Source organism: Salvia splendens, chromosome 8 (assembly GCF_004379255.2).
Source record: "Salvia splendens isolate huo1 chromosome 8, SspV2, whole genome shotgun sequence".
Taxonomy (NCBI): domain Eukaryota; kingdom Viridiplantae; phylum Streptophyta; class Magnoliopsida; order Lamiales; family Lamiaceae; genus Salvia; species Salvia splendens.
In genome coordinates this window covers 7,011,176-7,026,323 of record NC_056039.1, presented here as the reverse complement: position 1 = coordinate 7,026,323, position 15,148 = coordinate 7,011,176, and the positions used below count along the sequence as shown (strand labels likewise).

The 15,148-nt window shown below is 40.4% G+C and overlaps 1 protein-coding gene and 1 pseudogene across 1 annotated transcript; one reads left to right on the top strand and one right to left on the bottom strand.

Annotated features, from left to right (window-relative positions):
* Window positions 1–540: 540 nt before the first annotated feature.
* Window positions 541–4,779, bottom strand: LOC121745435 (annotated as a pseudogene).
* Window positions 4,780–5,942: 1,163 nt separating this feature from the next.
* Window positions 5,943–6,741, top strand: LOC121744100 (translocator protein homolog). The gene has a single exon (XM_042137541.1). The coding sequence runs from the start codon at window positions 6,049–6,051 to the stop codon at window positions 6,625–6,627; it is 579 nt and encodes a 192-aa protein (XP_041993475.1). The 5' UTR covers window positions 5,943–6,048; the 3' UTR covers window positions 6,628–6,741.
* The last annotated feature ends 8,407 nt before the right edge of the window (window positions 6,742–15,148 follow it).

The following is a 15,148-nucleotide window of genomic DNA, read 5'->3' as shown; positions in this document are numbered from 1 at the left end:
GACGTTCGGGAATTAATTTTAAAAGCTACATTTCTTGAATTTGGACCTATATGCACATCTAAAGATGGAAGCTGTGCAGATTATAGAAACTATTAGTATTAATTATTTATCGTTTGTTGGGAAGTACCAAAAGCGATCTTAAAAACAATGAATGTTCCATCCCACCCAAAGTCTTCATATCAAAATTGTCTACCATTTTCTCTTCAACCAATGTTATTGTAATAAAAGATGAAATATGAATGAACTGGTGGTTTCAAATCAAGAATTCGTGTTTATAATGTTTTGAAGCTTGATAGTTTTTCTTTGTTTCTTCTTGATAATCAATTTCTTCATAAACAAGATCAAATCCATTAGTGGAACTTAGATATCAAGTAACACAAGTTTTTATGATCCCATTTCAATGATTTTATTGTGAAATAGTAGATAAAATCTCACATTCACTGAACCTTGTTCTTCAGTTTAGTAGCTGATTTGGTCAGAGAAAAAAACAATTAAACAAGAAAAAGAAAAAAAAAATTTAGAGGAAGATCAAGTCAAAGAGATGCAAAAAGATCTGTATAGTCCCTACATAGGACAATCAGCCGTCCATACTTGATCTTACATAAACAGCGGTTAATTATTTGTATTTTCTTATACTACTACATGAATTAATATTTTATGACGATTAATAGAAGAGCTCTTAATAAAGGAAGTTTCGTCAAAATCATAAAAAATGAGGGGTTGCGTTTAGGAAATCATGAGAATAAAATGATTGAAGTAGCTGTATCCAGCCAGCCGGCCAAGATAAACACGCAACCAAACATTAGTCTTTCATCTGGTCTTCTTTTTGTTTGCTGGTTTTCCATTCGTATTGTCCGCGTACGGATACTCCGGTGGTGCCATCCACACACCTCCTAAGATAACTAAGTGGGCGCCGAGCAGCAGAGTTGATGAGTAGACATTAGAAGGGAAGATGTTCCAACATAACTCCACTGCAACGAACAAAATTAAACTGCACGGAATAGCTTTAGAGTTATCGAACGGGACAGAGAAGCTTGTGGGAAGAAAGAAGTAACGTTCAAGGTCAGGAACCTACCGGAACCAAGTAGGAAATGGTGTTCGCCACAATAGATAGGGCAGAGAGTAGAAATACCTGAAAGCATATATGACATATGAAGACCTTTTTTGCAAACTATGTGTTCTCTATCGATATTTTCTACAGTAGTTCGTCAATAGGTGATTCATTTCTTGCAAGTGAAAAAAGGTCCAGAAGATTATTAAGAAAGTCTATAAATGGAGTAAAATGCACCTATTGTTTAAAGGTACTCCCTCAGTCCCATAAAAATATGTGCACTTTCCATTTTTGTCCGTCCCACAAAAATATGTGCATTCCATTTTTGAAAAGTTATATCAATTTAATAATGTAGGTCTCACTATCCACTAACTCTACTGTAACTACTATTCTCCTCCTCTCTTACTTTACCATATCATTCTACTCTTCTCACTTACTTTACCAATTTTATCTTAATTCCTGTGTCATCTCATCCGCCCATATTTTTATGGGACGGAGGGAGTATTATTTTACATCCACAACGGAATGTCCAAGAGCACATACCAAGAGTAGAACTGATAATGGAGGGACCGAGCACACACGACTCCAACGAAGTTCCCAACAAACATAGTCGTGGCAATATCTGAATTGAGTTTAAAAAGTGATGATGCAATGAAATATTGATTAAAAATAACTGTAAAAAGGGAAAGTGAAAACTTAGTAGCTACTACTTACGCTCTGTTTTAAGCACCCTCGTATTGATATTATGCTCTTCGAGCCCTCTCAGTGGGAAAGAACTCAAAATACAAAATTTGAGCTTCATTTGAGCCAGTTTAAAATGCAAGAAAGAAAACAAACCTCCTTCGTGCCTGCACCAAGCCCAAAGAAAAACAAAGGCATGTTATCATTAGAAAGAATAGTCTGCATTCAGCATTGGATTATGGGCTCTATCTTTGCAAGTGATGGAGATTGGAGATTTCCAACTGATAAGAATTATTAAAAATGGAGAATCAAATAAAAATTTAATGATAAATTAACAGAAAATTTCAGCTTAAAAGCCTTCTGCAGCACTGTATGGTGATAATCCTTACCTGCACCATTTATAATGAGCAAAGGCTCCAAGCAGGAGAAGATGAACAGCCAGTAGAGACAGCGCAAATCCTTTTGAAATGAAAACTGGTTCTGGGACAAATTTAAAATTAACAGACCTGGAGAATATAGTTGAACATTGTCCATTACTAATCATAATGACACGAGGAAACTTTTGTCACATGAAATGCACACAGCGTTAATATGAGTGATATATACTATCTCACATATAATAGTTTAGTTTTCATGTGTTCCACAACATAGAGATTAGATAATAATTTAAAATCAGAAGAAAATACTTAAATAAATTTGACAAACTATAGAAGTCAATAGCCAACAAAACAAGCATAAAATGTGCTGATACTGAATAGGTAACAAGTATCAAGCATAGTAAAATTATCAGGGTCAACGGAAGTACCAAAAATGGACGAACACGCGACCAAGATTAAAAGCTCTTGAGAAATATGCGACTGGGTGTGATATTAAAAAAGGTAAACCCAAGAGAATCTGCATGCCATCCACCAGAGACAGTATAAAAGGTTAAGATTTTATCAGAAAATGCCAGAGTTTAAGATTGCTTACATTTATTGATAACTGATTCAACAAGTTTCTTTACAGCATATAAAGTGAATAAAGTACTGACATAACAGCGACTCATCAGTAACACTGACTTATTATCAAGAAGGATTTAATAGTAATCACCTGTACTATGGCCGCACCTGCACCAGCAGATACAACCCCAAAAACATCCATAGCCTGCTTTCCATGGTTTGACCCAGAGTTAGAAGTTTCTTGAGATGGAAATGTCATTTTGGAAAATTTTGTAAAATGTGAGCAATCAGAATCAACTCTCACCTTCAGCAAGAGGAGTCACAACGGAGGTGCAAAAAGAAGAACATTCATCTTCACTGAGACAGCCCCACTGTGCTAACAGGAAGAACGTCTAACGCACCTTTAGGCAATAAATACATTCACCAATAAAGAATGATAACTTTACTGGCAAACGCATTAATAACTAGACGAAAATAAAAATCCATTCAATCAGAGAATGCTACCTGAAAATGATAAGACCTAAATGCCACTTCTGATAAAGAAATGAAACAAGTGCTGCATGGAACAATGTTGTGGCAAAACAGTCATTGAACAAGCGAAGCACAAAGATTGAATGCAGTCTCTTTGACAAAGAAAGCAAGCAAAGAGCCCACCAAGGAAGCTGCAAGACATAATCTGAAAGTAAAACATTTGCTATGGTGACTAACTGTTCATTAAGATCAAGTTACATACCACATCTGTCTTCAAGTAAATTAATAGAACCATCCCGAGATTCACAATGTAGAGAATGCCAAATAAAATCTGTCATCAATAGAGCATCAGGTTATGACAACTCAGCATACACATCAACAATTAAAGAAGCTCAGGGTAAAGGCACGAGATAGCACAAGGAAATACCACCAGTTTGTTGTTTATGTAGTCCGTTACACAATCATGTACATATATTCTTCAAGATCAATAATCTAATTTGTTGACTGGATATAGTAGTAACACTAACAGGGACTAATTCTCTGAAATAGTTTGACCAGGATGGTTATTAAATAAAAAGGCCATCTTAGTGAAGACGCCAGCCCTCTTCTGTTATTCTATCGTTGTGAGTAAAAAGAATAGGGAAAGAAATCTTAGAGCCTAAAAGCACAGAAAAACTGTCCAGCAACCACATTAACACCTACAAAGATAGGACATTATTGCTCATATCTGCAATAATATTTCAAGTAATCACAAACTCAGAATTGAACCAGATGTATTATTGAATTTTTCAAAAGCTTCAATAATCATTATCAAACTGAGTGGAAATAATATCAAAGATCATTAGAAAGGGGAAACTCCTACTCATCCAATTTCCACAGACAACAAAAGCAAATTTACCTGAGCAGGATAGACCTCGCCACCAGTAACATACTGAATAGCAGAGTAGATATACAGAAATCCAGCTGGATATACAAGAGGCCCTGTATCCCCTTTCAGCATGCTGTAATCTCTTTCACCTCCCAGAAAACCACTAACCTATCCAAATCAATTTGCATCATAAACTTCTTAGAATTGAAAACTCAGAAATCGTATCACAAGAAATTAACTTTGCCGTAAATAGGATTTAGGGAGAATTAAACTTTTTTATAAAGAAACTTGTTTTCTCGTCTATGCTAGTTCAATTCCAATCATCTATCTTTCACATGCGAAAATGAAGTAATTACCAATAAAGTGGATAAAAAATATCGAATTTTTACCTGTGACATGTAAGCATCCCAATCAATTTTCGTATCTGCAATACACGAGCGCAAGAACGATTAAGAAATATAGATATATAGCTAACGCAATTGCAAAAATCCGAATGAGATTTTCGTTACATGGAACATATGCGATGATGAGAGAAACCAGGACGGCGTCTGCGAGGAGCACGACGATGGCGAAGGATAATTTGGGGTTTTTTATTGCGATTTGAATAAAAGACGTGTATTTAGTCTCCGCCGCCTTCAATCCAGCGGAGGCGGAAGCGGATCGAGCGGCGGAGGCTTGTCGCGGCATCGGTGGCGTTAGGCAGCGGCTACGGCTGGCTTGCGCGGTTTTACACTGAAGCACATCGATTTACTTGAAACGCTGCGTTTCGAGTCAAATGTTAGGCCGGATTTGCTAATTCATTAAATTATTAACTAATTTGTTTAATTAATAGATTAGATTATCATACTATCGATTATGAAGATTATTTCTTCAGAATGGATTTAGGTTCATTCTTGACTCCTTTTGTCGCATCAAGGCTCCTACTTCTTGTTAGAGATAGTGGTTGAAGTTTAAGCAAATCCGATATGATAGAGCATCCACATCCATGGTCTTTGCCAAGAGCATGAATGTGGGTCCGGACTCACTTTTATTAATTTTTTACTTCATGTTCTTTCCCAACGGCACAACACTCACATTCATGCTCTTCCATAGGAGCATGTTTAAGGGTCCCACCATTCCATTATTCAATTTAAATACTTCAATTACTAAAAACATTTCCACAATATTAAAATGCATTAAAAATATCCGATATCATTACAAATTACTAAAAAATTAAAAATTACATAATTAAAATCCTAAAATTTAAAAATTACATAATTAAAATCCTAAAAATTGAGATTGAGAGAGTTGTTTGGTATAGGGTCATTTTTTGTGTTTGAAATGGAAGTATTTATCGATGAAAGTATGAATTTTAGGGTAAAAATAATGAAAAAATAAATTAAAAGTATGAAAAAATGGATATATTTTATTAGGAAGTGGGAAAATATTTTTTTATTAAAGCTGAATTTTTCAGATTTTTTTGAATTTTTTTTCAAAATAATAATAATAAATGATAAATCAACGGCCAATCAGAGCATGCCACGTCGGCTGCTCGTCCTCTTGCCTTTGGCACGGACGTGCAGGGTCGTGCCGTCGACAAGAGTACAGCAGCGGACACAGGCATGCTATTGCCGACGGCAGGGACGGTGCTCTTGCCAAAAGTAGAGTTGTGGATGCTCTAAGAGACATATTAAAGCAATTCGAATAAAAATATATGGAGATTATAATATTATCCATACACACGAACCAATATGACCCAAAAGAATAGTACAGTACCTAAAATAAAGTTCTATAATATTAATAGTACATTTATTAATATAATTATAATTATAATTATGACAATGTAAGGCGATGAGTCAAATTCCCACAAGCAAAAGCAATCACGAAATTGGTGATTAAGCCAGTCAGACATCCACGTGTAGGCAGAGTCGTCCAGCTCCCGCCACCTCTCACCCGCCGCGTGGCCGCCCTCCCCACGCAATTCTACCAGATAAACACGCTCCACCCTACATATTCTCCGCCACCCCCTCTCCACCCTTCACCTAACCAATAACCCCACCATGGCTTCCTCCGACCTCACACACCGCTCCATCCAACCACAAACCCCCACCCCCACCACCACCAACGACGACGACATGAACCACCACCAACGCAAAAAACCCAAGAACAGCGCCGCCGCCGCCCGCGGGCTAAAGTCGCTGAGCGTGGCCGTGTCCCTGCCCCTCGCCCTCACCTTCCTCGACATCTTCCTCTTCGGCTCCTCCGCCCGCTACCGCACCCTCCACAAGCCATTCTACGTCCCCCCTCTCTGGGCCCTCCACCTCGCGTGCCTCACCACCGCCTTCCTCTCCGGCCTCTCCGCCTGGCTCGTCTGGGCCGAGGGCGGCTTCCACCGCCAGCCCGCTGCGCTGGGGTTGTACCTCGTGCAGCTGGCGCTGAGCCTCGTGTGGTACCCCGTTGTGTTCGGGGCTGGTGCCATCCGCCTCGGCCTGGTGCTCTGTGCTGCCCTGTTCGGGGCGCTGGTGGGCTGCGCAAGGGCGTTCCGGAAAATGAATCCCATTGCTGGGGATTTGGTGAAGCCGTGCTTGGCGTCAGCGCTGCTGCTCGCAGTCGCCAATGTTAGGCTTGTGTACCAATGATCGATCACGATTTTGATGTTGTACCTCTGTTTTTATACTTGTGTTTCATGAAGGAAAGATATGGCTTTATTGACTTATCCACACTGTGAAAATATAATGTTCGCTACTTTTTTACTTGAATCTCTTTTCTTTTCAAGTTTGTCACTTCACTGCAGATGGCCATTTTGCATCTTATATGTTGAAAATAAGAATGTTAAAAAGTAAAATCGCAACAGTAAAATATGTATCTCAACAACGACACTATTGCTGTTCCGTCTTCAAACGCATCAGATCTACATGTGCCCCAATCCCGGGAAAATCGGGTTTGTGGGGGAGTTGACACTAAATATTACGTAAATGTACCCATTTTGTTATCTATTCCACAAATGGGAAAAACGCCAACCACATTGGCGTTTTTATTAGTAAATACGCCAACGTCATTGGCGTGTTTTAAGGTAAATACGCCAACGATGATGGCGTTTTATACTTGTGCCGTATTTTGGGTGTATGCTCTCGGATTGTAATTACGATTAAACACGCCAACTTGGTTGGCGTGTATAAATAAAAAAACGCATTTGTAAATGGCGTGTTTTCTTTGTTGAAACGCCGAACATATTGACGTTTTGTAAAAGACGCCAACCGGAGTGGCGTATTTACTTAATCATGAAAAACGCCATTCTGAGTGGCGTGTTTAATCAGACTGATATACCAGGCGTTCCTCCCCCAAATCGCGAAAACCTCACAACACACAGCCTTCGCGATTTCTCCAGCTGCGCGCCTTCTCTCCGTGATTTCGGCCTACATTCATCAATCGGTGCTATTCTCCCCCAAATTCATCTATTTTATTCGGTTAGTATGCTTACCTTTTACATAATTATAGTAATTGGTGGATAGCTAGGGTTTGTAATGGGTTGTGAATTGAGTAGAAATATTATGCATTTTGGATTGGTTGAATGATATTATTGTTGATTATTATGTTGGATTGTGTTGGGTTTAAGTTAATTTGTGTATAAATTTGATTATAAGCCTAAACCCTAGGGTTTTTATAGCTAAAAAATTGGGCAAATTGTTTTGATTTATGTGGGTTTTGGTTGATTAGTTTAGATTGTTAAATTTGTTTAGGTTAGGCAAAATTGAAATTGGTAGGTTGGGCGAATTGTTAATTGAAATTGTTAATTTTGTGTAGGTGAATTGGTTTATGATTTTGAATGTGCAATGTTGTGTAACTTGCTTATTTGATGTTGGTGTTCAATTTTGTGATATTGGATTAAATTGTATCTAATTATTGAAATGGTTTATGGTTGGTTATTGTTGAATTTGGTTTATGAAATTGGATTAAATGTTATGGTTGGTTATTGTTGAATTTGAATTATGTAGGTAAATTATGGCATCATCTTCAACCTCTCGTCGTCGGCTTGCATGTGGTCCTGCGGATCCATCTGTATTATATTTTCAGAGACAACACGTCTCTAACAACATATGGGCAGGAGTTCCATCCGAAGATGTACGCTGCCGACGATTTGAAGGAAAAATTTGGGATGTTCCCATCCAGCAACATGTCTTGACAATAGTGGACCAGATGGGGTTTGGGGGTATGTTAAGGTGTGGTAAACCAAAAGAAATTGACCACCATCTTATCACAGCTCTGATTGAACGTTGGAGGCCAGAGACTCACACGTTTCACTTTCCAGTCGGTGAAGCGACTGTGACACTGGAAGACGTGGAGGTCTTATGGGGCCTGAAAGTTGATGGAGAGGCTCTGACAACTTACATCCCCCCGACGGACGCGGGATATTGGACGGACAGGTGTATGGATTTTCTAGGATTCATACCGGAAGCATCCGAGTTGAAGGAAATGGCTTTTAAGCAGACGAGCTTATCGCGCCAATTGAGGATTGAGCTGTCTAATGACCACGAACACTACATATATGCTCAGCGGGCTCGTATCTATTGTCTGCTATTACTTGGTGGTCTGATGATCCCCAACGCCACCGGAAATAAAATTCCGTTCTTCTACCTACACTTTTTCATGGATATAGAACGGTGTTCTACATATAGCTGGGGTGGGGCGACGCTTGCTTGCTTGTACCACAATTTGTGTGAAGCGGCCGTTGGTCAGAGGACGGATGTAGGGGGAGCCTTAACTCTATTACAACTTTGGGCTTGGGAGAGAATCCCAAATATTAGACCGAGGATGCTAGATCCCGTGCATACAGACTATCTACCATGTGCAAGCGCGTAAGTTGTTCATTAATTGCGTTTTTAAACTTAATGTTCATCAATTTTCGTGTTCTTCGCTCATAATTTAAATTTTTTAGATGGAATGGCCCGGCGTCATATGTAAAAGCACCCGGACATTGTGTTGAAAATTTCCGAGATCAGTTCTCCATGATGCATCCTAATCAGGTACTTCATATATTTATAAAATGTTTTTGGTTTTTTGTTTTTTGTTTTTATGGAAATTATTTTGAAAAATTTGTATCACATGTAGTTTATTTGGAGGCCTTATCTCCACCGGGAGTTGCCGGAAAGTTGTGATGCCGGTCGTCCTATATGGATGTCGATCACAACGCTTATTTGTTGGAATCTGGCTGAGCCACACCTGCCACACCGAGTGTTGCGCCAATTCGGGATTGTCCAACCGTATCCGGATCTCCCCCGGTTCCACGGTTCTGATTTTTTGAAACAGGATCGCCGTGGAAAAGCTGGTCGGAATTGGGTTCAATGGCACGCCAATTATATACAGGAATGGGACAACAGACACTTTACGATATGGACTGATCTGGAGGACAGTACTGAGCCTGTTGCAACGGAAGAATATATGAATTGGTTTCGCCAGATCACTGTGGTGTATTTAACCAAACCCGGCGTGCATGCTGAAGAGGGATTCCACGAAACCGCATCTTCTCATAACTTTACGGTACATTATTCATACTTAACTAAACCCTGATTACTTATTCAAATTCATATTATGATATGTACTTAACTTTGAAAAATTGTAGGTGGAGACGCTTCACAAAATACGTCACTATCTAAGTGGTCGAGCTGCGACAGGACATTTCTGTCCGGATATGGAAACCATTTCGAGGATGGTTGAAGAAGGACTGCAGATATCCGGGGAGCCTCAGCTGATGGACTACCCTCCTTCGCAGCGCTCTGCAATGGACGTGGACGTACCCATAAGGCAAAAGGCAAAACGACGAACCAAGCAGAAAACCGTCCGCGGAGAGTCGTCATCTCAGTTCGTACACGACTCCGATGACGATTTTGAGGACCCACCTCCACCGAGCTCTGCACTTCGAGGCCGTCATTCTATTAGCCATACCGGTGGTACCGGAGAAGATATTGGCCTCAGTGATGTCCCCGCTTCTCCACCGCGGTCGTCTGTGCAGGAGGATCTTGAGAACGCTGTTGTTCAAGATACTCCTCCCTCAAGGATCCCTAGATCTACATCTACTATTGGGAAGGGGATACGGCGTCTGTTTATGCGGAAACGTCGTGACGATTGAACTAATTTGAACTCTTGATATTACTGTAATTTGATATTGATGTTTTTTCATTTGATTTGAACTCATTGATTTTAAGTCTTTATGATTAAGTATTTGGATGTCTGAATTATTATTTCCTAGTAGAAATGAAAATGAAAACAGGCAAATAAAGAGATATTGGCGTTTTTGTGAATGTAAGTCTTTGTGAAAAACGCCAATGCTATTGGCGTTTTTAAGTTAGTTTATATTTTTGCCCGTTTTGTCTACGACGAATGCGGACATTCTGAACAAACACGCCATTCCCGTTGGCGTTTTTATTAAGACGCCATTCCCGTTGGCGTGTTATTGAAAAACGCCATTCCCGTTGGCGTTTTTAAGTGAGTGTGCACGGAACGAGCCAGGCGGCCGAGGTGCCGAGCAGGGGGCCGAGGTGCCGAGCAGGGGGCCGAGGTGCCGAGCAGGGGGCCGAGATGCCGAGCCAGCGGCCGAGGTGCCGAGCAGGCGGCTGAGGTGCCGAGCAGGCGGCTGAGGCTTTTTAATAAGACGCCATTGCCGTTGGCGTGTTATTTAAAAACGCCAACGGCATTGGCGTTTTTAAGTTAGTTTTTTCGTTGCTCGTTTTTTCTACGCCGAAAGCGGACATTCTGAACAAACACGCCAGTCGCGTTGGCGTGTTTCAGTAATAACACGCCATTCACGTTGGCGTTTTAAAGTGAAAAGACGCCAATTAAGTAGGCGTCTCTTCAAACACGCCACTCACATCGGCGTGTCCTATAAAAAAAAGCTCCCACAACTAAGAGTTTTTAATCATTTCATCATTATTCAATATATAAGTACATACAAATATTACCCTATACATTAGTCCAAATCTTGCTAAATACAGAAATCCAATATTACACAATGCATACGTTCAATTGTCTCGCCTTTTCCGCGTAAAAAAGCTACGGATCCCCTTCCCGATTCTGGCGGTTGAGAGTCTAGACGGAGGAGTCTCTCGCACAACGACATTCTCTAAATCAACCCCAAAATATTCGTCTCGCACAGAAGACCGAGGTGGAGAATGTGGGACATCACTGAGACCGATGTGTTCGCCTGTACCACCAGTGTGGCTGACAGAGTGACGACCTCGAACTGCAGATCTTGGTGGAGGTGGAGGCATAAAATCGTGATCGACATCATCAGTGTGACTGACAGAATGACGACCTCGAACTGCATATCTTGGTGGAGGTGGAGGCAAAGAATCGTCAGCGGCATCATCTATCAACTGATTATCCATCCTTGGTGGAGGTGGATGCAAAAAATCGTCAGCGGCATCATCTACCAACTGAGTATCCATCCTTGAATGAGCATTCGGGCAGTTGCGCCTGTCGTGACCTGGTTGACGGCAATGTTTACATCGGCGTCGGGCTCGTGGCTGGTCAGCTTCACGGACATCCATCTGATTAGGAATCCTAGTAGTACGGTATCGACCGCGACTTTTAGGCATTAACTGAGCTCGTGAACATTGCAAAGTCCATTCAGGCACGGCCCAATAATCTTGGTGTCTGGGTGGATTGAACACCGTAGAATATTGGTGTACCCAAACACTTGTGCGGTATACGGGATCAACAAGCGACAGCATGTTGTCGTTTCTAAAACGCGCAACTGCCGCTGCATGTGAACATGGAAGTCTCCACATCTGCCACTTTTGACATTTGCAGTGCGAGTCCAAGTACTTTACCTTCCACTTATTAGCGCCCTTTCCACCAATTCGACGCTTTGTTCGAACCACATAATGCCCTGCAATTGTGTTGGGTGCTCTCACATTATGCAATTGACCTTTTGCATCATTTTTGCACACCTTTTCATGCGCCCACGGGGTAAGTGGTGTGGCACACTGTGTTGATGCAATTGACCGGTCATTGAACCATTCTATTGTCCTCCAGAATATCATATCAATGCAAGCTTTAATTGGGAGTTGTCTTGCGCCTCTCAACACATTGTTGTAAGATTCCACCATATTAGTGGAAACCTCACCCCATCTTTTGTGTTTGTCATACGCCAGATTCCATTTTTCTAACTCCACGGCATCAAGGTACTGCAAAGCCTCGTTGTTGACGTTTCGAAGTAAACGACGTCTGATCTTAAACTTGCGCTTCTTGGTAGCAATACCAATTTTCCAAACAAGTCTTTTGACCATGATACCTTTGTGATTCTGCAAAACATTCTTTCTAACATGTACCAAGCAAAATCTGTGATGACCCACATTGGGTTCTTCTTTCCATATGGGAGAATTCATTGCATCTATGATTCCCACATGCCTATCAGATATGACACATATTTCATGCTTTGCTACATGAAGTCTAATGCGTTCCATAAACCAATTCCAACTTTCTTTGGTTTCCTCATCAACAATGGCATATGCAACAGGCAAACATTTCTTATTAGCATCAAATCCAACGGCAATAAGAATTTTACCTCGACATCGTCCACGTAGATGAGTTCCATCAACCGTTAAAACTGGTTTGCATAGTTGAAAAGCCTCCACAGCTGGTCCAAAAGCCCAGAATACGTACTTGAATACCTTGTTCATACCATTGCTTAATATGTCATCGTGCATCCATTCCACAATTGTGCCAGGATTTTGTCTTTGCACTTCATTCAAATAAGCTGGTAAAACTTTGAACGACCACTCCCATCCACCGTATACAAGCTCAATCGCTGTCCTCCGAGCATACCATGCTTTCTTGTAACTAACTTTGACATGAAATCTATTTTCAATATCCGCCACAATTGCTTTTACCTTGTAGCAAGGATCGTTTTCTATCTGATGGCGAACACTCAACGCTATCATACCCGACGAAAGATTAGCGTGACCATTATAGTTACGATCCCCCATGCAAGTATGAGCAGTGCTGAACACTCTAATTTGCCAGTGTTCATCATGCTTCCTCAGTGTTGCTCGGCACTCCCACAAACATGGCGGTAAGGACTTATCTTTCGGATTTCCCTGTGGCCACTTACAAACTGCATGCCATCTCTTTCCTTTACTTTCAACAACTGTATATTGTCGGATTTTTTCCAAATGCCAATGAGTCACAGCTGCCTTCAATTCCAACTTCGTTCTAAATTTAGTATGCAAACCGACATTGGTAGGATCCTTTTCACTCCAATAATGCACACTGGGATCATCACGCTCAAAGTTTTTGGGATCAAAACTATCATATGGACCTGGTAAGGTGCGAAAGTAGTTGATTCCAGGCTGTGGGAACTGTGGAACTACTCTTCCTCCAACTGCCCTTCCACCAACTGATGTTTCTCCAACTGCTGTTTCTCCAAGTGGAATGGATGGTCTTGAAGCAACAAATTGTTCATCATCCGACGGATCACCATCTGAGTCTGTACTAACCGTGTCGGAATCTTCAGAATTATAAGGTGATTGTGGATCAAGAAAGTCGGCTTTATCAGGACCTATTATGTCCTCCACCACATCACAATTGTCACGATCCCCTAAATGCACGCCTCCAGCTTCAAAATCTTGTGTTGCAGCTAAATATGGTTCTTCGGCTCTCGTAGACGTACCAACATCAAAATCTTGTGTTGCAGCAAAATATGGTTCTTGGGCTCTCGTTGACGTACCAGCATCATAACTTATGACATGATGACTATGATGTTGAGTAATTGCCGAATACTCAACATATAATTCAATTACACCTCCAATAACCATACTCTCACTAAACATTAGTTGCATGCATACTTCTTCTAGTTGAACACCTATAAACGTGACTCCGGATCCAAAGCATATAGTACGTTTCCATATTATTTGAATATTGTTTTCATATATGCTTATCCCCATCCTTTCACAAATTTTTTCCACAAGGTCATCGTACGAAATTGTTTCATCCAACATAATGAATCCTTTAGCAAAAGGAGGATCATACGAAATAACTGCTCCGGGAATTATCTTTCCACCCCAATATAAATTGACACACCACGTCATACTATCTGCAATAATGTAAAACACAAATAAATATGTATTATTTTTACATTCATCATTATGTAGAGTCAGCCAAAAAATTGACAAAATAATTCTATTAAATACACTACAATATGTATTATCATAACAATCCATAAAATATACTATAACATATAATAGCATAACAATTGGTCAAAATATTTCCATTAAAATATATACTATCATAATAATCCATCAAAATATTAGTGTACCCATAATAATTGGTCAAACTATTATATTAATTACACTACAATATATATTATCACAACAATCAATCAAATATTGGAAGACTAATGTTTAGAAGAATGAGTCTAAAATTTGATATACTAACCGATTAGAAGGACTAATGGTTGAAAGAATTAGCCAAATTCAAAATATCCACGCTTAAATCCACCACCGGGTCGACCCGAGCGAAAGGTTTTTATGCGTTTGGGAAGGGTTTTCGCGTTTTGGGGAGGGAAAGTGTTTATGGTCGCGATGTTGGGGGAGATCTGATAAGGATATGGTTCAACAGAAACACGCCGCTCAAATTGGCGTTTTTAAGCATAACACGCCAACCTCAGTGGCGTTTTTATTAATTAAACACGCCAACTACATTGGCGTTTTACCTGGTATACACGCCAACTTCATTGGCGTTTTTTCCCGTCGCTGTATTTGGCGAAAATACACCTCCAATACGACGCGAAGATAAACGCCAATGAGGTTGGCGTTTTTACTAATAGAAACGCCAATGTGGTTGGCGTTTTTCCCATTTTTGGAATAGATAACAAAATGGGTACATTTACGTAATCTTTAGTGTAAAGTGCCCCATAAACCCGATTTTCCCCCCAATCCCCTGCGCACTTAAACGCAGCCAGTTGTTACTCGCTGCATTAACAACTAACTGAGGAGAACCCAACCCAATACCAAAATCGGTTGCCAATCAAGGTTCTTAGAATTCAACAATTACTAAAAACTAGGCTTCAAGCTATAAGACCAGTCATCAAGAAAGTAAGCCAGAAACAAGTATACCATTTGACAGACATGATGAACACACAAAATCATAGTATAATCCAAAGGT

What these genes read in the sequence shown, in the direction of transcription:
- LOC121744100 (XM_042137541.1), top strand. Translation starts at nt 6,049, where the DNA reads ATGGCTTCCTCCGACCTCACACACCGCTCCATCCAACCACAAACCCCC.